General features: G+C 38.8%; 1 protein-coding gene across 1 annotated transcript; it reads left to right on the top strand.

Moving 5' to 3' along the window:
* Positions 1-2,527: 2,527 nt before the first annotated feature.
* LOC104271188 (aromatic-L-amino-acid decarboxylase-like) lies at positions 2,528-19,409 on the top strand (the record flags this gene model as incomplete). Its single annotated transcript, XM_009865787.1, has 5 exons — positions 2,528-2,604; positions 7,322-7,341; positions 8,034-8,132; positions 14,793-14,894; positions 18,983-19,409. Coding segments are annotated over 5 exons (514 nt in total), but the record flags the coding sequence as incomplete, so codon positions are not given.
* Positions 19,410-24,130: the final 4,721 nt, after the last annotated feature.

Here is a 24,130-nt window from a genome sequence, read left to right as displayed (position 1 = left end):
AATGAGGGTGGTGAAACACTGGCACAGGTTACCCAGAGCTGTGGTGGAGGCTCCACCCCTGGAGACATTCAAGGTCAGGCTTGATGGGGCTCTGAGCAACCTGATCTAGTTAAAGATGTCGCCGCTTACCACAGAGGTGTTGGACTAGATGACCTCCAAAGGTCCCTTCCAACTGAATGTATTCTAGGATTCTATGATTTTTTCCAATAAACACTCCCATTTCTTTTTTTCCTGCAAGTTAAGATAATCTAGCCATTAGATTTGTAATGGAATTATTTAACTACTCAGTGCAATATGTAGCACTGATACCATTGTGGATTTGATGCAACTTCATTATAAGCCTTTCGTAAAGTATTCTCAGACTTCTTGATGTACAGAAAAAAAACCAGTCAATTTCCTATGAGAAGGAATTTAATATAGCCACTCTGAGAGAGGTATATGTTTCATATTCAAATGTTAGGGACTATTAGAGATTGTGCCTTGAAAATACCAGTCACTTTTCCTGGAATTGTTTAATTGGTACTCTGGAATATTACAAAATAGACAAAAATGTCTTCTTTTAGAGAAAGTGAAAATAATAATCCTGCAAAGTCTCAGTATTCTTGAATTTCTAGTACTCTTTTGAGGGTTTAAGTGTTAACTTTTGGTTGGGACTGTTGTTTTAGTATTTGGAAGGAAGATGCTTACAGGAGGTGCTTACCTGTAGATGGAAATTAAATTTTCCCTTTGGTTTATAATATGAAGGCCCTCTTCTTGGTTATTGTATCTCTCATTTAAAATAGACAGAATAGATTGAGACTGCTAAAACTTGCAGATGTACAATCCAACTAAGTCACTTTTCATAGATCTTCACTACTTCATTTACCAGAACTTTTGCAATGCATTTTGAATTGTCAGTACTTATTATGTGAATCTGAGCCACTCTGGCTAGATCTTAGTAAGTCTATTAGCATAACATCAAGCCCTAAAAAAAAAATAATCTAGTTTATCAAGGATATATTTGAAATATATATTCACAATCCTTCAGTCAATCGGGGACATTTGCAAAGAAAGTTAAGAACAACTCTTCTGTCCGTTAGCAGGTCACACAAGCACTGGCTGCAAAGAAGTTTAAATACGTGGTGTGCAGAGGTGCAACTCAACTGGTTCATATATATTGATGTCCAGGCTTTGGACTTATTTTAGTAATCCTTTTAGATAGTTTTCCATGGCTGCTGGATTAAGACCTGTGAAGTCCCCAGATGAAACAGACACCATCTTTTAAAAAAGCAGTAACATCCCCAAGGAAGTACACTATGGCAGCATTTTTATATCTTCTAAGCCAGATGTTCCAGCTATCTGTTCCTTTGTGTAGTACAGCATATTATAGGAGAAGAAATTAAGTTCTCACAAGACAACTAATGATGTTGCTTGTGTCTTGGATTAGTTACACAGTGAGCTACTGAAACACAAGTGTATCAAGGTAATCAAAGATATTAAGTACAATACAGTAGAACAACTTAGAGGATTTGTTAAAAGTATTTACTCTAATTAAACCTGCTTTCAGTTAATAGTTTCTTCCTTCTGTCCACATGATATTTCCAGCACACAAAATAGGTTATTAATTGTTTTCATTGAGACCATTCTGAATGTTTTTTGCTATTTTTCACACACATAAGCTTACTTATCTTCAGGTATGTACATTCCATACCTGAAGGCAAGTACTTAACTGTTAATGTTGCTAGTTCCCTGACTGTAGCGAGAGGAAGGCTTTTTGTTTCTTTGAATAAGATATTTTATGAGCGTGGTGTAAATGTGAATGAGAGTGGGAGTATGCACCGGCCAGTGCATCTATACATACACACAAAAATACTGGAAATTAAATTTTACTTAGAAACTGGCTTTTGAACCTCAGGTCAGTCACACCACCCACTAGCTGGCAACAGTAAGGTATGCTTCTCAGTTTTACATTGTGCTGTACTATGTCTACCAGTGATTGTTTTTTGGATCCAGCTAAGGGCAGGGTGGTACAAGAGGGAAGCCCAAGTCTGGATTGAGTGGCTGGTCCCTGCCAGTGGCTGCTGCTGGCACTGCCGCAGCACGGAGAGACGGAGGCCAGCAGCATCCCCAGAGCCTCGCTGCCGTTGTGCACCGTGTTTAGGAAGCCACAGCTCTTCCCACACAGCTTTGTGCTGCAGTAATTTCGAGGCAACTTCTGTTGACTGCAAACATTAGCATTGCTTCAGCTAGTCTCACATTCTGGTGTGAGTGTCTATCACCATAAAAAGATCCTCTGTGTCTGTTTCTTGTCTGTTTTTAAATATGCAGTCGCGCAGTCATGCTGCCCGTTACTGCTGAGCCTTACACTTAACTACTTGTAAGTACAGTACTGATATGGCTGTGAAAAAGCACTGAAAATGGCACAGGCTGTGCTCAGGAAATGCGCCAGTTTAAACACATTAAATTTGCCATCACTTCTTGTGGAAATTAAATCCCTCAGATTCTAATTCTTCAGTTTCTCAATTGGATTTCTTTCTGTTTTATACAGGGTGAAGAAAAGATCAGATTTAACAGGAGCCTTTAAATTAGAACCTCTTTACCTGCAGCATCACCATCAGGAGTCTGGTAATTTTATAATTAATGAGATTACTAGTATTTTGTTTAAATCATAGAATGGCATAGGCTGGAAGGGACCTTAGAGATCATTTAGTCCAACCTCCCTGTTTTGTTTGCACACTGATGTTTAATCAAGGAGAGGACTTAACATGAAAACTGAAGTTCTTAAAACTGCCTAAGTTCTTTGGCATCCTATTTCCATTTTCAGAGTGCCCTAGGCAGTTAGGCTTATTAAAGGGCAAACACATGTCTAGTGAGATTTCAGTTAGTATAAAAAACAATTGGAGAATGCCATTTTATAAAGCATTATACTTTTGTATTGGGATTTCCCCAGTTCCAGACTTACCAGTGACTCTTCTATATAGGAGAGTTGAGAAAATTCTTAATGATCTTCTTGGCAGTCAGATAAACTTATTACGGGGTGCTGTGTATCGAGTCACTTAACGTGTCTTCCCCCACATGGCTTTATTCAGAATTGTTACAAGAGTTGATTTGGTTTTAGAGTTTCTTAAGTCTCTGACCTTTTTTCGTAGCTATTCATGCAAGCTCTGATGCAAATTTTTGAAAACCTGAAACTGTGAAGAAGGGGTGAGCTGTGTTTGATATCTGTGCTCTTTTGAGTGACAGCTATCTGGGATGTTACGCTGCTGCTCTCATATTTGTCCATTGATTGTAGAGAAGATGATAAGTGCTACCCGTCTTGTACAAAATGCTCATGAAAGCTCTTCACAAAGTGCTCACAAAGAACTCACAAACCTTAGAGCCTGTACAAAGCTTCTTAATGGATTAGTCTGCTCTCACCAACTGCAGTGGTGACATTTGCCATCCTGAAGCCCATTCTTACACGTTTGATTGTGAACTGATCAGTTGTGAAAAAGATCACAGCAGTGCAATGTTGACAGGTGGTGCAAGTTCCCTCATAAGTTTCGCAAGAAGGTGAATCACATGTAAATGTTGTTACCATTTACTCTCATTTTGTATTTTTCCTGGAATTGCTGGTGCTGATCTGTGTTCAGAAGTATATCTTGAGTACTTTTATCTTTTCTCTATTATGTTTGTGAACTCATTGACATTTAAATTGGAGTCATAGAGTCATTAAGGCTGGAAAAGACCTCTAAGATCATCAAGTTCAATTTTCAACCCAATACTACCATGACTCCTAAATTATGTCCTGAAGTGTCACATGTACATGTTTTTTGAACAACTCTAGGGATGGTGACTCTGCCGTCTCCCATGGCAGCCTGTTCCAATGCCTCACCACTCTTTTAGTAAAGAAATTTTTCCTAATATCTGATTTAAACCTCCCCTGGCACAACTTGAGTCCATTTCCTCTCATCCTATCACTAGTAACTTGAGAGAAGAGACAACTCCCACCTCACTACAGCCTCCTTTCAGGTAGTTGTAGAGAGTTGTAGAGAGTTGTAGAGAGCCTCCTCTAACTTGAGAGAAGAGACAACTCCCACCTCACTACAGCCTCCTTTCAGGTAGTTGTAGAGAGCAATAAAGGTCTCCCCTCAGCCTCCTCTTCACCAGACTAAACAACCCCAGATTCCTCAGATGCTCCTCCTAAGACTTGTTCTCTAGACGCGCCACCAGTTTCATTGCCCTTCTCTGAACCCACTGCAGAACCTCAATGTCTTTCTTACATTGCAGTAAAAACAGTACTCAAGCTGTGGCCTCACCAGTGCTGAGTACAGCGGCACAATCACTTCACTACTCCTGCTAGACACACCATTCCTGATGCAGGCCGTTGGCCTTCTTGGCCACCTGGGCAATCTGCTGGCTCCTGTTCAGCCGGCTGTCCATCAACACCCCCAGGTCCCTCTCTGGCTGGCCGCTCTCCCGGCACTTTTTTTTTTGTAGCGCTGCTGGGGGTTGTTGTGGCCAAAGTGCAGGACCTGGCATTTGGCCTTGTTGAACTTCATACAATTGGCCATTAATACCATCCAGAATTCCACCATTCACTAAAAAGCCCAAGGAAGAATGGATTCCTGTGCCTTAATCCTGAACTGGCAGAAATTTTGCGTTTTATTCCTTTTCTATATTTCCAAGCAACATAAATGCAGAGCAGTGCAATAAACAGGAAAATGCAGTAACTCTGGAGCTGAGGTTCACTCTCCAAAGACTAGAATTTTTAAGAGAAAAACATACATACAATTTTTTTTCTTTTTTTAATAAAAAATACAAGTTATAGCAAATACACTTAAATCACTAGCTTTTATTCAACATACATGAAAAATAATTTTCTTCGGGAGAAAAAAATCCAACCTTCACTAAAGTGAAAACAAGTTCTTGTAACAACTGACAGTGCTGATACAAGAACTTTAGGTCTTCCCTAAGTTAAATAACACCAGAAGAAAATCAAACTTTCTTAAAACTAGGTGCTTTCAGTGAGGCCACCTAGCTGACACAAAAACTTTCCCCAGTTGGATAATAAGTTGCTCAGCCTTCATCTTGCCTTCAGAAGCTGTGATAGCATGTTATGTGATCTGGACATAATAATTTCAGAGTTATCAGCTAATTACTAGCAGTCTAGTGATGCTATTTTTTTCTATGCTTTATTCCCATTTAATATAAATTTTCTGAAGATCTGGACAATGCTTTTCAAATGCAAATGCCTCTAGTAAAACTTAAATCCAATCCACACTTACACCTTCAATAAACGCAGTCAAATTTGCAAAGGTGCTAGGATGTTACAGTCCCTGTTGATCTTTATGTGATTCATGGGATGCCAGCACTCCTGGAAATATCACTTATTTTCTGAGTATGTTTTAGGTCTGAGAATTCCTTCATGGTTTACAAGGCAAATGAAGTAGCATTTTTGAATTCACTCATCTCTCACTCAAGAATTTAAATGAGCGGAAAAATATCTCTATCTGTGAGCAATTACTCTTAATAACCATATGGCAATTATGTGTGCCCCCAAGGGGAAAGTCTTTATTTTGTCATTAATTATAATTTTATGTGATTTGCATCATCACACCAGGAAGATTATACTAGCTTGCCTGGCAACCCAGGATATAGGTCAAATCCTAATGGCAGTGTTAGAAGAATGCAGCTTTATACTCTATTGTGAACGCCACATATGCTCCCACAATGCAATTCCTCTTGGTTAAATACAGATGTAAGACTAAGGCTTGTAATCAAGGACTAATCATTGATTGCATTCTGCTTCACAGCTTGTGAAAGGCGTTGTTGTGGATCATTAGACGTAGCCCCTTACAGGAGCGTAGGATTATTTATCTGTCACCAGTTGCTTTACTCTTTGCTACCAGTCTTGCAGCTATCAAACAAAAATGGCTGCTGCAATTCAGAAGAACATGAATATTATCAGATTACCTCATTACTGAGCTGGGACAACCATGCTCATTTCCTTAAGTCCAGGAACAGGTTAGTAATTGTTGGTCGCTGTGTATTGTTTTTGGTTAAGGAACCAAAGGGCTACATGTTGCAGGGAGGAAGGACCATGGGTTTTCCTATGTTTTGGCTGCGTAGATGAGAGAGCACTGGCAAGAGAGCTTGTAACACAAGAAATAGTCTTTTTCTTTATTTAGCTCCAAGAAAATATAGAGGCTGAGAATTATGTAAATGACGTCGACTGGTCAAATTGAGAAGCTGCAGTTCTGTATAGTACCTTGTGGTTCACAATGCCAGGGGCACTTAGACAGGGCTTTCCCATGGCATTGAAGTACATACTTTCCTGTGAAGCTTATTATCAACTGCAGAGTAATGAAGCAGAATAAAAAAGCTAAGCAGATACTTTCACATTTTCCTAAAGAAGTGCTTTAAATTTTATGTCAATTTAATTTCTGTATTTTTATTTATATGTTTATAATTCTGTATAATCACTGTAAGTAGTCCAGTTTTATGTTACAGTTTCCTTTACTGTGAAATCAGTTTAATTACCCAGTTCCCATGGCATGGGGATTGGAACTGGATGATCTTTAAGGTCCCTGCCAAGCCAAACCATTCCATGATTCAAAGAAAAGGTTGCTGCATCTTGACTCTGCGTGGTTATATAAAAGATAACTTGTTGTTATCTCTGTGCCTCCCTGGACTGTTCTGTGGCTTGGCCACTCTGTGTTTGTAAGGTGCTTTCATGAAAGTCGATAATAAAAATTACAGAATGCTATTCTCCCAGCAGGAAGAGGTCAATTCTGAGTAAAATTTTCCAGTGTTTTATTAGACATGTTGAAAAATTATCAACAAATATATGAATGAGTATAAAAGGTAGTTAGAAGGGGATTATTTTAAAATGCATTAACAGTTCGCTAGGGTAAAAGTGGTGGTGTTTCACAGCAGAGAATGAGTAATGAAGTGAGTTTGGGGATCCTGCAAACTGTTTAAAACAAAATTAGTAACAGCCATTTTGTCTACTACTTCTTTTCCTTACAAGAAGAAAATCAGCATAGTATTTAGTTCCTCATCTCCACTTTATCTGCAGCATAATAGAAAGGAAAATTGTGTTTCTTCTCCTGTAAACTGTTTAATTTGTTAGTGGTGTATTCTGACTAGCTAAGGAATGAAGCTTATTACAAGCACCTTCATTTAGCAGGCGGCCAAGTATCCTGCTAGATACTTAATGGTCCTCTTGACACTGATGATGCTGAAGTTTGCAGCAAACATACGGGGATCGCTAAGATACAGCTTTTTCAATAACATTAGAAGATTGAAGATTTTGGCTATTGTGATGAAGCAATGTGAACATTTTTTCTTTAACTTCCAGGTCTTGTAACAGATTATCGGGTAAGTATAGCACCAGTGTATTAACTCATACTGTTACTGGTATATGCTGATAATTTCAGGACTTATATTTTTTCATTCCTATTATAAACCTTAAAACGTTACGTGTCTTTCCAGGAAGGATGCAGCCTGCTAAATTGTTAACATTCCTCAAGCTGAAACTTTAAACTCTGTTTCTTGCAAAAAGTTGTTTAAAGGCAGAGATTGTCTTACATGTGCAATATCTCAAGGTTTGGGCACTTGAAAGAAATGTCCTAAAGATTTATTTTTTTCCCCTTAACATGATGAGTAATACATTTAAAAAAAAATATGTGTATGTGTTTTAACCTTTAACCAATAGAAACGCTGTTGTTCTGAAATGGAAAATTGTTGTTGTAGATGCTAGCCAAGCATCTGGCTTGGCATTTGTACACTGTAACCAAGCCAGTGTACATGAGCTTCTGAGATACTTATTTTTCTAAAGCCTTTGAGGAGAATTCAAGATTCACAAAGAAAATTTGATTTGGCTTGTGACTCTTCCATTCTAACATCAGTCCCCTTTCCTGGTTTTGATTTGAAAATTTTGAGTAATAAACAGTCACAGTCAGTGATTTGACCCACTTCTAGCAACTGCCTGTAGGATGTGGCAGAATGTACAGTTTCTGCTGTATTGCTGACTTCTAACATGGGTGCCCTCCCTTCTCCCTGGCTTGCAGCACTGGCAAATCCCCCTGGGCAGGAGATTCCGCTCCCTGAAGCTCTGGTTCGTGCTGAGGATTTATGGGGTCACTGGGCTCCAGGAGCACATCCGCAAGGTGACTGGAATTTGCTTTCTTGGGTAAACCTGTGGTGGGACGGCAAGGGAAGACGAGCTGGGGGCCTGTCTGCTTCTCGTGACTTCTGTACACATCAGAAAGCACCAGCAACAGCTTTGAGACAGCTCAGTTCGATAGAGGTGCTGCTCGTTTGCCCCACGTAGTGTCACAATTTCATTATCACGGCAGGATCAAAACCATCATCCGTTTTATGTTAATCTGTAGGGAAGACAAGTTGAGGATTTTGGAATTTCTGCCATGTGGGACCATGGTTCCCTCTCAAATTAGGCCAGAGTACATCCATGATTTTATTGTGGGAAAACATGTTTATTCATTACTTCTTTATTTTATTAACGTGCATGCATTGATAACAAGTTTAGATTATGATTAAGGGATACATTAACTTATTGGGCTTTTCTACCTCTGCTACTTCTTTGTCTCCTGTTTGAAATACATCTTTTTTTTAAAAAAAAAAAGCGCATACAATTTACAGTCAACATTGTTATGAATAAGTAGTAAGTTTATTCTTGATGTAAAAAAGAGAGTTTTTATCACTCAAAACCACATCTGGTGCCAGTCTGAATTATATATATACTTCCTGTATAGCAGTAAAGTCAAGTTCAAGCATACCTTTCATCTTTATGAAATTTAGGAAAACTTCTAGTGAGGGCAGATCCATGACTTGACTCTAAATATTTACAGAAATATCCATTAGCTAAGGATCTGGTCTAGTATACCAAATTCCCTGCAGATATACATTCCTTTCTATTGTGGTACTAAACAGATTAATTCCTAAAAATTACTTTTTTTCCACTGTTGTAAAATCACCGTATGAGGAAGTCTATTCCGATTTGGAAAGGTTCTAGGATGGAAGGTACCCTCTTTGCTTCTCATTTTTGTCACAGTATGCTTTTTAACTGACTCTATAAATATCAGAATTAGATTTTTATCCTTAACGAAGCTTTCCAAAATAAATTTTTGGCCACAGTGGCAATCTTGATGTTCTGTCATCCTTGTGGCAATCTGATACATATCCTACCCATGAAAAATTGATGGAAGGTTTGCTATAGCTTTACTAGGCTGCCATTACAGTTTTTAGAGGGATTCTCTCCTGGGTTAGATTTCTGGAGACTGCAATTATTTCAACGTGATGCCAAGTTTTTAGGTAGGGCTAAATCTCTACTGGGAAAATAGAGTTGGAAGCCTCCTATCAGTTATGTGGCCTTTTATCAGGCTGGTTTCCACAGGTCAGTAGTTACATTCAGCAAGTTCCCTCTTTCCGTGTTTCCCAGACATTTCCCTGACTGTGCAGCCAAAAAGTGCTTATCTTCCTACAATTATAGCTGAAGACCAGGTTTTTGTATTTTTGTCATAGTACAGTTCAGAAAGACTATCTGAAAGATATTGACTCCAGAGTAAAACCCTAATATGTTCCCTTATTTGTAAAGGTAATTCAGACAGCTAGATTTCCAAGGGCATGTTGAATCAAGTGTATATGTTTGATATTTCATTAAGGACTAAATCATTCCCTGGTATACAGAACAAAAATAAATTATGACCTTCTGTTTGCAATTTTGAAAGGGCGAGAGGTGTAATTAAGTGCAGAATTTGTCTCACTGTACAAATCTGTCAAACCAGAACCATTAAGTTAGTTTCTCCTCACCACCTTCCCCACCAGATGAATGCTGATTAAATTCAGTGGGTTCCAAAGCAGCTTTTAAGAAAAGTAATTTCTATCTCCAGCATTTCGTTTGCTCCCTGCTCTAGCAGAATTTAAGATATCTCTTGAGAGTTTGCAGACATGTTGGTAAAGTTGTATTGGTGGCTACAAAACAACAGTTATAGATGTGTTTTACATCTTGCACATTTTCTTCTCTTCTCAGGAATTATGATGGGTTCCAGGTATATTGTGATGACTTTTCTTTTGGTAGTGCAGTAATGAAGTTTGTAAACCAGCCTGACACTGGTTTATATTTTCAAACCTGTAGACAAGTTTGAAATGAAAACTAATTTGGAATTTAACTGCACTTGGTAACTTCACTTTAACTTTGCTTATCCCAGTGCTTGGCCTTGAAAAGTTGCTTTTTCTAAAAAAAACCCCATGTCATAGATCTTGCAAATAACTGCATATCTGTGTGTAGGGCACGTTCACTCTATACAGTAGCAGCTAAGGTACACCTGTTGAGGTGCAGGCCTGGGCCTTATTCACAGATTTGGGACCTTCTGTTCCTTTCTGAGTTTATAAAAATCCCAATATAGATGTTGCAATCACCTAGGAAAAAAATAAAGAGACACTTCAGCACCTAAGTCATTGAAAATTGTGGAAGACTTCTAGTTAGGCTTCTTTGGTGCTTCTTTGTTATTTACGAAGTCCTTTGAGGTTTTCAATAGTGATGAGCCTCTGATGTGATATTGGGGGAAAAAACCACTTCATATCCTTAAGAAGCCACCATATTAGCTTCTGTATGGAAGACCAAAGATATCTGCAACTCTCCAGAAACTTTTTCTTTTTTTCTCTTATATTAGTATGTTTTAGGAAAAGAAGGTGTTTGTTATAATTGCAGCCTTAAGGTCTGCATCAAAATGGCCAGATAACCGCTGCAGCCTGGCATTTGCTTGTACTGAAGAAGGCATTTAGGAACTGGAATATTCCTGGGAGATGACAATGCGTGACTTGGATTTAGATACAGCAGCATCTTTTTGTTTCCAAACCTTCCAGTTATGCACTTTTTCCCCCACACGACATGTAATATTAGCCTATTGCAAAGTATAGGTTTTTAAAGCAGTGGTAAAGGGGAGGACAGTCATCTCTGAAGAATGTGGGGAGAGAAAAATACAAATTTTGGAGATAAGTCCCAAAGCCGCAGGGATGATGTACAAAGGTAAAACCATCAACAATAACAGCCTTCTGGATTGATTCCAAACACTCAGAGTCAGCGTAACTGTGAAACCCCAACGGCCTGTTTTCAAACTGCCTGACCATCCATTACTCCTTTGTTGGTTTAAATCCTCTCAAAGAGCTCAGAAGTCATTTGAGAAATTTAACAGTTAATGTTTTTGTATGTGATCTCCATGAATATTCAGACTCAGATGAATTCTCCTTAGGAGAAGAAATCAGCATGCTGCATCCTTCTTTCTTCACCAAGGATAATGATTTCCATTTAAAATTAACACCAGAGACCAAGAAACTGGAACTGTACAGAATAGCCAGAGATACCATTTCACCTGGGGAGGGGCACAGTCCAAGTGGCTCTTAAGAAGACTCTTTTGACAGCATTTTCCTTCAGAGTGTAGTGGGATGCCAGCTAAGGCAGGCAGAGAGGTGATCTCTATAGGAGGAAAAGGATGAAGTAATCAAGACTAGGTAGGCACGTTTATTTGCATGTACACATTAACGTACTCTGATGCTTCAGAGAAGCTCCCTTCAGTCAAAAACTGTTCTGGCTCTTGAAGATTTTGCCCAAAAATTAAAATTTGATTTAAACACCTCAGTGCAGAAGCATTTATATTTCTACATATTTGTATTTATATTTCTGCAAGTTTGTATTTGTATTCACATATTTACATAAACAAATACAGAGGTTTTTTAAAATAAGGAACACGTTCTAATGCCTCATATTTTACTGCTCCCATTAGTGGTTATGTAAGATGTTTCCCTTAATCCTTTATAACCAAATGAATCAGATTCCTTCCATGTTTCCCTTCTCACTGCAGAAGAGCAATGGTTATTTATCTGAGATGGATAATGACACACAAAATTTCCTCACAAGCTTCTTTACTTCAGTCTGCTAAATTTCCCTGATAAGAGAAGGGCTGGTGTTCTGTTCCTACAGAGCAAGACTTTTCAGGCCACTAACGCAGCCCATATGATTCTACTCTGGGAACCCACATGATAAAGGGACTGTCCAAATGCTGTTGCTGGAAACAGTATGTGAGTTGGTTCGTGTACGTGTACTTTTTTGTTAAACTATATAACAGCATTAAATGAAATATTTTTTAAAGGTTAAATAATATTTGAACATCAGCTTTTAAGTTAATGGTGCTAGGGACAGAGCATGTCACAGATGTCAAAATCAAAAGCTGAGAACAGCCTGTCAGTTTTTGCCTCTCCTTCTTTCCTGTCCTTGGTTCCAGTGCCTGCAGTTCTCCAAACGGGACTTTATTTTCACAGTTTACCTGCCTGTCTTGAAAAGCTGAAGCACTAAAGCTACCACAGGCCCTCTTGCAAGTTATTGCCTCATGTCTAGAGTGTGGGTGCAGCTCTTGCACTCACAGAGGCAGGCGGGATAGCTTTTAAAAAAGCCTGTTGGTTTTACAGAGTTTGAACTTCCAGGATTAATAACGTTTAACTTTATTGGGTTTAATAATGTTTGGGTTACAACAATACTTGTCAAAGCAATTCAGGATAATAGCTCATAGTTCAAAAGTGCAGGGTCTTGGGTCCGAGTGTGGTAAGCAAAGCTACTACAGGTGAAACCTCGGTTAAATCTCAGCTCGTTTCCAGTCCCGTATAATCTCAAACACTTGGTGCCCCCCAGTGGCTTTCGAAAGTATTGCTGCTGGTTAGGACTCGCCATTGGTAAAAGTGCTTGCACGCAGACACGAATACAAAATATTTCCAGAGTTTCGATTTGTGTTTTACTGGTTATTGTCTGTTTTTCTTTGCTTTTCTTTCTTTTAAGTTCCTGAAAAATCCTTTAGTGCAAAAAGTGGACCTGCTTTAAAATGTACAGCATGGGTCCTGAGTTTTCTTGTACAAAATACTTGCCGTAAGCCAACTCCTAAATTTTTGGTTTACTCAGTATTACCTAGGTAAATTTTAATTAAATTTAGATGGTGATTACATTCAGCTGAAGAGTTGTGAAATTCTCTTTTCATTGAACGTGGTTTTTTTTTTTTTATGCTTTAATTTCCAAGACGTAGTGTATGCAGTGTGAAATTTTGCAGAGCTGTCTGAAAGACACCAGTTTGGGTAAGGCTATTGAACATGCAGATAGGAGGAGACAGCATAAAATCATTACAACACCTCTGCATATTTCACACACATTTTCCATGCACTTATGCATGTAAGTGTCTGTACGTATATGTATACTTCTGGTCAATTTTCATAGCTGTGAACTCATGCTATTTATATAAGCAGAACATTCAAATGCCTTGGAAAGGATTGGGCATTTTATTGGTCTCATTCCTGACTCCGAGATCTTTCAGTCTAATTTTAGAGGGAGATGATAAATGGATGTAACAAACAGCAGAGCGGAAGTGGTCACAACAGTAAGATTTGGCTGGTTGCACAGGGTACCAGTATGCCCAGCGTGAAGGTTTTGAAGCGATGTTTTGATGCAATATAAACAATGTTTTTCTATTTTAAGAAATAAACAAACATCAGAAAGCTATGATTAAGATTGCAAAATGTGTTTTTCTTCTTTTTTTTCTTTTTTTTTTGTAATTTCTGTTTTGCCTCACTCCTGCTTGTTTGGAAGAAGGTCCTGTGAGATGAAACATAACCCTGATGCAAAGTGAAATGTTTTGGTTTTATTTGATATTTGTCCTTGAGCTGGCAAAAAGGCTAAGTGCATAAACAGGAAAAGACATGGGCTTAGTTGTGTATTTTTGTAAAATTATTTGCAATCACAGATATATAAAAGCTAACAAACTTTTAAATAGCTTTTTAGATGTTGCTGATAATTTTTGGAGTACACTAGCTATTGCATGAAAACAAACTGTAATTCTAATAGCTGGTTGCTATTGTTGTAGTTTGTTGGGTTTTTTTAGACTGATGATAGCCAGTGAGAGGGGAACTGGATAAGGTATTGCAGGTACCTGATGAGGATCTGGGTTCTTTTTTTCCACATGCTTTTGAATTCATTTTTTGTTCAGAAGAAAGTGAAATCTGATATGAATATGCAAGAATCACTGACAGATGTTAAGACTTCCCAGCTGGTTGTTAGTATGCCCATTGGTATTTTCCTATTTGCTTGATTTTTGGAAGAGCACTGGTTTCCTGTGCTTCAAAATAGTTGCTCTGGCTTGGTGTCCAGTGTCACTTTTTTTTTCCCAGTAACTTCTAAACAAGTTGGCTAAGATTTGCCATCCATTCCCTTGATTATACTACTGTCACCTTTCTTTTCAACTGAACCTGAGTACTGAGGTCAGAAGAGTGAGCAAGTTCTCCCCCTCTTTACAGTTATTTTCATATTAAGTGAACTGTTCTAAAAAAATGCATCTTTCCAGCTCATTTTGCACTAGAATCATGAACTTTTTCTCTCCATATGTCTATGCATACTCCCTCTTTCCCCATAATAACTTTTGGACTCTTTAGCCAGTCCCAGCCAAAACTGACAGTGGTAGATAACCTTAAGAAGATTTATTAATGATTATGTACTATTAATGTGGTATCATATCAATGTTGAAATGTTTCATTAAGAAACAGACTAGCACTGCCTAAGATTGACTGAGCTGCTAATGAAGTAACGCCTCAATATAGTCTCTGAAAGTCATCAGTAGGCTCTAAGTTATCATAAACAGATGGCGATATGTGGAGATTGTCACGTATTGGAAGAGGGAACAGAGGGAAGAGATCAAGGATGGAAACAATTGGGCATATCTTTTCTCTAGATGAATCAAATTTATACCACCTAGCTACTACGTTTCTCTTTTCAGCACGTCAGGCTGTCGCATCAGTTTGAACATTTAGTCCTTCAGGATGAAAGATTTGAGATCTGCGCTGAGGTTGTCTTGGGACTGGTGTGCTTTCGGCTGAAGGTAAGGCGCTGAGACCTATTTCTTCTGTCATGTTTTATAGCAATACCTGCAATTGAATATAGTCTGTAGTTAAGTAAAGGGAGTTTATGTAGGTTGAAGCAGATTAGAGAGAGAAGCTTAAGACCTTTTTTTAAAAAAATTAATCAAATGCTTAAGAGAAATTCAAGCATATTAGGCAATGGAAGTGTATAGTCAAGGCAAACAGAAGTGGTCTACCCAGTCATACGAAATAACTGTTATATTCTGTGCTTGATGAGCGTTGATGAAGATGATTGTTTTAGTTCCATAGACATTTGTATATAACATGTGAGTGTATATGTGTGTATTACATATTTCTTAGTTAATTATTTATGTGTGTGTATTTAATAGCCTGTTATTTTTTTATATACATATATGACCATCATGGATGAAGATTAGAGTAGTAAACACTTTCCTCTTGTTTTCTTTAAAGAATACATTTTAATTTATAAAATTGTACAGTCAGACTGAGCAAATTGGAGGCAGATATGTAAGAACTGGTTGCATGGGAGGCCAGCTTCCCAACTGCCCTTGGCCCCTGAACGTGATCCTTTTGCCTCTCTTGGCCATTCGTTCCCCAAGGTCTTTGTAAGTGCTCTGCAAGAACTCTAGTCTAAAGTTCATAGATGTAGAGACCTTGCTTGACAGAAACTAGAAAAATCACCCTCAAAGCATAGGGGGCTGCAGTTGTTGGGAGGGCTTACTTGTTTAATCAGACATTAAAATGAGATCAGTGTCTTATTTTGGGGAAAGAACTCATTTAATAGAGGAGCTTGCATCTAAAGCCTCTGTAAAGGACTGGATTGTGACACTGAATCTGATCACCAAGCAATAATAATAACAGCACTGGTGTCTTCTAGTTCACATGATACCTAAATGAGCTTTTAGCTTTTCTGAAGGCTCACAAGCACATCTTGGCTCCTTCTGGGTGATGTGGTATTAGTACTTTTCATGAATTCGTTCCTCAGTCAGTCCTCTCGGTTACCTGAATTTGATGCAATTGGCTGAAGGAGCTAACAAATCTGTAACAACAAATCTTTAACATTTGGAATAGGAAAATGGTTTTGTTTGATTTTTTTTGTTTAAAGTAAAAGAAAAAAAAAAGATCTGTTGCTAGGGGATCAGACAGATTACAGAATGTGGAGTTTTTGCAGTAGGAGGAATCACAAATATGATTTATTTCCTAACACAAACTTTTAGAGGATTTTGAGGAGTAGGTTTTGTGGCTTTTATTGCTCAACAATAACATGTTGGTTGTAGTGTGCTCTCTCACATGGAACAAGCAAAAACTAGTTTTGCAAATCCAGAGATGGCTGTTAGCCAGCGCTCTACATTTACTTTGAAGGAACAGTCCTGGTGAAATAGAGCATAGCAACACAGGAATTGTCACTTTTGATCAGGCGAGTAGTTCCTCTGCATCTGTTCTCCTGTCCCTGATGATCCAAACAAAGAAACCAGACCTACAGGGAAAAGCAATTTTACAATAGGACATAAATGTTGGACTCCTAGATAAGAAACTTTTGGATCAATTGTTGAATAAAGGTGTGATTCTGCTGAAAAAACAGGATCGAAACAGCAGTATTTTTATCGTGTACCTTCCTAGACCAAAAAACCAAAACTAACAAGCTCCTAAATGAAGAAATTTTTTTAGTTACTTTTGCAGCTTCATTTGCTTTTTAAATCACTCTTTCAAAAATCTTCCCATGATTTCTGTAAAATGCATCTTAGAAGTAGGATACTTGTAACTTTTATAGAGTTACAGTAGAACTAAGGGACAGAGGACTTGAACTGTAATGCTGCACAGCTTTAAAAGTATCAAATATTTTTCCTTCCTTTGTTCTTGGGAAATCCTTTTTTATTTTTTTGCTTAGCTGTTGAGCAGATGGACTAATGATCTATGACTTTCATATTATAACTATTTCATCAAATGTATCACGCCAAAGGCCTCCTTGTCATGTCAGCAGATGAAGTCAAGCTAGTCATTTCTCCAAGGGGGTGAGAATACTGTCTTATTGAAGCTGACAGACTCAATCAGAGCTGGCTTCTCAAAGCTCTGGGAGAGGATTAGTCACTCCTAACTTCAATTTGACGTGACACCTGAGTGTCACAGCAGCCCCTGGGTGCAGCTGTGAGAGTAGAACGGAAGAAAGATACATAAAATCTTTCTCCTTTCTCCCCCCACCCCTGCCAAGGGCGCTGATGTCACATCATATAGCCTCTTGTATTGCCTTAAAGTTAGTGCTGTGCATTTCATATTAAAGGCAAGGATTGTCATTTTAATGATGGAATTCCTTTGATAAGAAAGGAGTATATCGTTGTCACAAGTGATTGACCCGTAATGGGGGGTACGACAAGACACTTCCAAAACACCAGAGTTGGTCCTTTTGTTAGGAGCATCTGAATTACATAAATATCTCCTAGAAGACTAAGGCTAAGCCATCAATTTCAGGCTTTCATCCAAATTCCCTAACAACTTATGCTACGTCAGAACGAGGTTTTGACTTGTGTTCAGCTCTAACTTTAATGTGATCCAAAACCATAAGAACAGCACATTTATCCACAGTGCCAATGGGAAACCATGTCCTCATTTTTTTTTTATTTTCTATATGGAAAAGGATAAGCAAGCAAGTCACAGCTTGTACAGATTGGAGAGAACATGTTTTCTGATAGGGATGTTTTCAAGACCTGTGTCACTACAGTAACAAAAACGCTGCTGAACAGACAAATTTGTCCATTTTTTGACTCTTACCTCAGCCAGTGTTCAGTAAGGGAACTGCAGATGATCCTAGCATCTTTTGCAATTCTGTGCTACCAGCAGTGTAACAGAAAGAGTAAAGGCTCTACAATGGCTAAGATACTTCCCCAAAGAGTAAAATTATAGCACTCAAAATCAACAGGGTATATCCTAAACTATTACGGCAAGCTACAGAGCAAAGCTGAAGCCATCTCTCAGTCTGTTGATATAAAAATTAGAGAGGCAAGTTCCTTTAAATTGGGTAACAAAGACTATCAAAGATATGCAGCTAGCACCTTATATATATATATGTTGGTAAATCAGACAAAAACCCCAGGATTTTTGGCATCCCTTCTTTCATTGTTTCACTCAAAGCAATTTACTAATGTTTCTGAAAATCTGATGAGATCTTTTATTCTCAAATGCTGACAGACTTGAACTAAGAAAACCACTGATTCAACTTTAGTTGAACCTGCAAAAGAACCAGTACTCCTCTGTGCAGTCCTTTTTCTTTTGAGATTTGATATTAAGAGCGTACAGCTGCTCTGAGGGAAAGCCGCATGTTCACTATTTGAGCACAAGGAGCACATGAGAAGGACAGTACTGCATACATAACCCTCTGACCTTCTGCAGGATATATAACATTTGTATCATTGTTTCCCAGAATGCAGAAGACTGTTCACTTCCAGTGAGAGAGAGAGTCAGCTTACCACATCTCTAAAATCCTCTCCAAAACCCCCACTCTGTAGGATTCTGTGGTAGACACTTCCCACAGAACTTGAGGCAAATACTTCTTGGGGGTTTTTACTGATTTTATGAAACTTACTTATGCCAGTCATACAGTACCTGAACTACTTGTTAATTAAGAGTAAGATTTCCATCTTCATATTCAAAATACTATCTCACAGCAGCCATGCTTAAGTGAAGACTGGAAGGTTTATTTTACAAATGTTAGTATAACCCATTGCAGAACTTTCTCCCATGTTTGTTGATTAGATCTAAAAAAAGTGTAATGAGATGGATGCAAAATGAGTGCTTCTGCACGAAGCTACATAGCTCACGACCTTGGGTCACACAAAAGCAGTCAGCTATTACAAATGCCTCAGTGTGAATACTGCTTCTAAACCCCAGTTAATCCATAAATCTCTTTGTGGCTGGAAAAATTATCCCTTGTGCCATCATCTTTTTGTAATCCTTTGATGGCAAAGCACTCAGAGGTGAGAAAGTGGCTGCATGTTACTGGTGGCACTTGGGCTTGGCTGCTTGGTGGGATTTACATATTCCAAACTTGCTTCTGAAATTCATCACCATATCCATTGAATTACAATGATTTCAGGGCTCAAATGAACTAAATGAAGCACTTCTTAAAAGAATAAACGAGGCCAAGAAGATTCATCTGGTCCCGTGCCACCTGCGAGAGAAGTTTGTGCTACGTTTTGCTATTTGTTCCCGCACAGTGGAATCCACCCACATCAAGTTTGCCTGGCAGCACATCTCACAGCTGGCAACCGATCTTCTGAAAACATGGGAGCAAAACCACCACCAGCAATAGCAGCAGTGAAATAGCAGTGGGAAGGAGGTAATTCATTGGCTCTCTCGGTGTCGCCAAGTTTTATTTCAGGTGGGAAAGTCAAATTATGAAGGAAAAAAGTACAAAACCTGTTGTTATACAGCCCAGCTGCAGTAGCAAAGTCCTTGCCAGCAAGTTGTGTTGTTGTGTTGTACCCTCAGTCATTCCTTCTCTACACTGTAGTTTCATCTTGCCTATTTCCAGGATGTACATAGCCATGGGGGCTCAAGCTGTCATTTGTTACCAGTTTATAATCAAGAGCATTAATGGAACCAGGCAGTGGAAGTGGAAGGGTTAGTGCTCTCTCCTTTGTCCTCTAGCACATCCACTTCTTTCTTTACAGATGAAACTGTGAGGTGTTAGAACCAATTAATTTAACATTACTACAACTTCAGAAAGAATCCAAGTTGGGGGAAGGTCAGTAACCTGGTTATAACACTGTTCAGGCCCAGTCTAAACAGGCACATACAAATGTCATCATCATGATTTGGGACACTGTCATGTCATAACATGCTTGCTGCAGTAATTTTGTAAATGAAAATAGGACTTCAACACTTCCTTCATTACATAGCCAGATCAGGGGAGAGTGAGCACGAGCACTAAATGAACACGTACGAACTAAATGAACCATCCTTGTGGCAGATTCCCTACTTTCTCTTAAAGGGTTTGCATTTAAAACAGTCATTTTGTCAAATCTCAGCAAATAGGCTATGCTGGCTGTTGGTTTTCACTTTGATCATTCATAATAAGGCTTCTTAAAAGCTCCTTCTTAAGAGTGCTGTCAAAAGCCATGTGCTACCTGGTATTCTATATTTTTAACCAATTTAAGCAGTGATTACTTGAAAATAATCTGTAACCTACATTCTGTGAAATAGTTGTGATTTCTTTTTTGGCTATCATTCTGCTTACTCCATCATGTAAAGTCTTTGACAAAATGTGCTAAGAAATGTGATGGCAAAAATAATTGCTCTTTGTTTCTCAAATTAGCTAACAAAAAGATAAAAAATTACAATCAGAATAGAAATTAAGAGAACTAAGCCCAAAAATATACCCCCATCAGTGGTTTTCTTCTATTAACAGTGATGCTTGGAGTATGAAAATATTGGAAAACAATTAAGCTTCAAAGGAAGTCAAATAATGTGTACTTCACACAAACCATTGATACATCATCCTATCAAAGGCAGGTGCAGTAAAGAGGTGAAATGAAAGACAGAAACAGTATCTGACTTTATTAAATACTTCTGCCCTTTTGAAAACATGAATTCCAGACACTTATTTCTATGTAAATAAGAACAAAATAAAGAGCTGCTCCAGGAAAAATCATGTGTAGGATTCACTTCTACATTTGCATTCACTGTAATCATTCCCTTTTGCCACTCATGCTCACTTCTAAAGCATCCTGAACCACTTGCACAATTATTCAGCTCCCTTCCTCCATCCCTTGCAAGTCAACTTCCTGCGTTTGGGAAGCAGCCCATAGACCATGAAACCTGCCCCGGGACAGTTAACTTGGCACACAGTCTGCTCCTCCCAGTTGTCTTTCCAGAAGGGATTAAAGAAGTTGACTGGGGACCAGGTAGATTTTTTTTCTGGTGGTTCCTAATCACCTCACTTCTGCAGCGCAGACTGGGGAAGGATTAGTATTAATGTGTGTGCAAGTGGTACAGAAGAGATGGGCAGGACCAATATGAAACTAAGTTTTTCTGCAGTAGCACAATGCAATAGATTGATAGACTGAAGAGAGCAGAAAATGCTGGCAGTTGTTTCCTTTATCTTCAGTTTGTTTTTTTTTTTAAACAACATTATTCAGTACTCATGACTTGGGAAACAATGTTCATCCATATGGTCCGTATGATACAGTTTTACAGCTTTTACATTATGAAAACACCTCATAGAATCTAGGAGCCAGAGAAGAATTACACCTTCTCTGTGACTGTAAGACAGATCAGTGTTTTGTATGTGAAATATATAACCAGGTCTGTCCAGGAAAAAAAAAAAAAAAATAAAAATCAGATTCTGACCAAAGCTATCATAGAGTAAATCCAGGATAATTCCACTGAAATTAAATGGAGTTGCTTTAGGCTTATGTGACTATAATTGAAATTAAAATCTATCTATTAAGTATTGGAGAAGAAATGCAGAAGGTAAGGCAACAGTAGGCTGAATGTAAGAGGATTTTGGTAGAAATCCTCTCCATGGAAACCAGAGCAGGGGTGGATGATGCACGCCTGCGTGAGCCTCAAACTGCTGTAGAACAGGGCCGCAGGCAGGATGCACATCCAAACCCAGGAGAGGTGAAATGTTCCCAGCAGTCCAGAATTAGACACGAGTCCCTCCAAACCTTGGTGGGAAGATGGTGCCAAAACTGACATTCAGTTAAACATTTTCCAGCATGTGGGTATCAGTTTTATAAGAGGCTGATGTCCAGATACCTAAACTCATTTTGGCAAAAAATTTAGGATAAGAGTTAATTGAAAATACAAATGGGGTAAAAGTTAATTTATTTTTGTTTTTTTAAAGAAGTGACATAAGTAAATCTTCTAATAAATGGCATTTATGAGACCCATGGAATTACATTTGCCCTCAGCCAGCCTGATACAGAAATCTGAAGTTCACAGTTCTAGTTTTGCTGAAATTCTGGGATGATCTGAATATGTAATCAGTGAAGGCCTTCTTAGTATTCTGTCTCTCATACCCTCTTTTCCCCCACATGATAATTCCTTCATGGACTATTAATCTTAGGTCATCTGAAAATGAAATCTGGGCTATGTAATCAACTGAAGAACAAAAATATGGAAAAGAACATTTTGAAAGAAGAACATATCTGCTGTTTCTGTTCTGTAGCTTTGCAAGATATCTGTATGTGACAGATTCTGTATTTATGAATAGTTAATATGTGAACCTGAATTTATTGTGCCTTGTGTGCAAAAGCTAAAACAGTCTGTGCCGATTAATACTGTTTGATGTTAAAAATAATTACAAAATGTCAGAACTGTATTTTAGTAGAATATTCACATCTCAAGGGAAAAAAATAACTTTTCAGTAACCATGCTTTTTTTTTTAAACTAATAGCGTGCTAGGACAATACTTAGATTCTTAATAATAATGACAGATTATAAATATATTTTATTACTGATGGTGAAATACTGAAAAGATATGTATTTATGGAAGTATTGCTAATATATTATACTCTGCACTGCATTGTAATTACAAAATTTATAATTTTATCTTGCCTTTACATGTAATATTATGGTTATGGTTGTTGTTTTCTTGTAGTTCTTATTTGATGCATATAATGATGCACATTGCCGTTGCTTTACAACAGCAGTCTAAACCGTGAGACACATCAACTTCAGTTGCTCAAAGAAAGGAGCAAATGAGAAATAAAACTGAGAACTCTGTTGACCAGGATGGTAGGGGCAGATTAAATAACCATCGACAAATAATATCTATGTACCGTATGTACAGTCTGTATGACCTAAATGGAAAATAATCATGACATTTAGTGCTTTTTATTAAAATCTGTGAGCTGCCGACGTCCTTTGAAATCTGTATCCAAAGCCTACTAAACAGACACGTAGGTGTTAACGGAAAGCGTTAATAAATGGAAACAAAACTATGACTATTGTCTGTCTTCGCTCTTAACCAAGCTTTGCCCATTTTATTCATGCAAGAATTTCGTGCTTTAAGGGGTCCAATTTCTCCACTCAGGTCACATCAGCGCCCTGATTTTCACCATCAGTGGCTTCTTCTCAGTGACATTCTTTGAACAAACTACTTTGCAATTGAGACATCCTACATGAAGTTTCCTCCTCAGATGTCACGAGGAGGTGACATCTCAAAAAAAAAGCCTGGCCATAACCAGGCCCAATACCTGCCCTTCCCTGAAGTTCTGCATGGTTCTGCAGCTGGAGCTCCCGGTGGAGCCAGCTGCCTAGCTTTGGCTTTAGTTTTCAGCTCAGGTGTCATCAGGTAAGAGGAGACAGGAGCCTGTTTTATTCACCCTGTCTGGCTGCAGCCTGTGTTCACAGAATCACAGAATCGTCAGAGTTGGAAGGGACCTCTAGAGACCGTTTAGTCCAACCCCCAATGTAGTCCAATTTAGTCCAATCCAAGCAGGATTGCCTGGAGCACATTACACAGGATTGCATCCAGGTGAGTTCTGAAAGTCTCCAGAGGAGACTCCAACAAGTTCCCGAGGGAAGCTTGCAGCTCAGGCTCCTTCCCTCCTTGCCTCTGTGTAACCCAAGGGAAACCAGGAAAGCAAGCCTTAGGGGAAGTTTGTGGCAGCAGCATTACAAACTGTAACTGTTAGCCCAATTTGGTCTCAGATGATAGCTTGCATAGCAGTGCAGACAGTTTAATATGCCGTCTGCGCTAATGGTGTAACAAGCTTGATGTATAACAAAAACCTGACAGTGACTTTGAGAAATGTTTCTCACGGGAAATTAAATGTTCACCCACACAAAAGTGTCTGTGTCAATACCAGAGGTGTAACTGCAGCACAAAGTGCTAATTTGGATCTAGGCTGGTGCGCTAATTTGAACGTGGGTTGGTGTGATCTGTCTAGGGACTCCAGGACCAGATTCAGTTCCCAGGATACACCCACCTGGGACACCATCTTTTGCCCTGGAAGGCATCACGTTATTCACCTTGTCCCTCTGCCAAAGAGTCCGGCTACTGGTGCCGAGGCCTTTAGGAGAGCTGTTCTCCTGAGAGAGGCCTGTTCAGCAGCTGTCACTGCTGAGGATCGCAGAATGCTAGTGGCTGGCAGGAACCTCTGAAGGTCACGTAGTCCAGCCCCCCTGCCAGAGCAGGATCACCTGGAATAGGTCACATAGGAACGTGTCCAGGTGGGTTTTCAATATCTCCAGTGAAGGAGACTCTGGGCAGCCTGTTCCCATGCTCTGTCAC

The sequence above is a fragment of the Apaloderma vittatum genome, unplaced genomic scaffold, assembly GCF_000703405.1.
Source record: "Apaloderma vittatum isolate BGI_N311 unplaced genomic scaffold, ASM70340v1 scaffold11283, whole genome shotgun sequence".
Taxonomy (NCBI): Eukaryota; Metazoa; Chordata; class Aves; order Trogoniformes; family Trogonidae; genus Apaloderma; species Apaloderma vittatum.
This window is presented reverse-complemented; position numbering and strand designations above follow the sequence as displayed.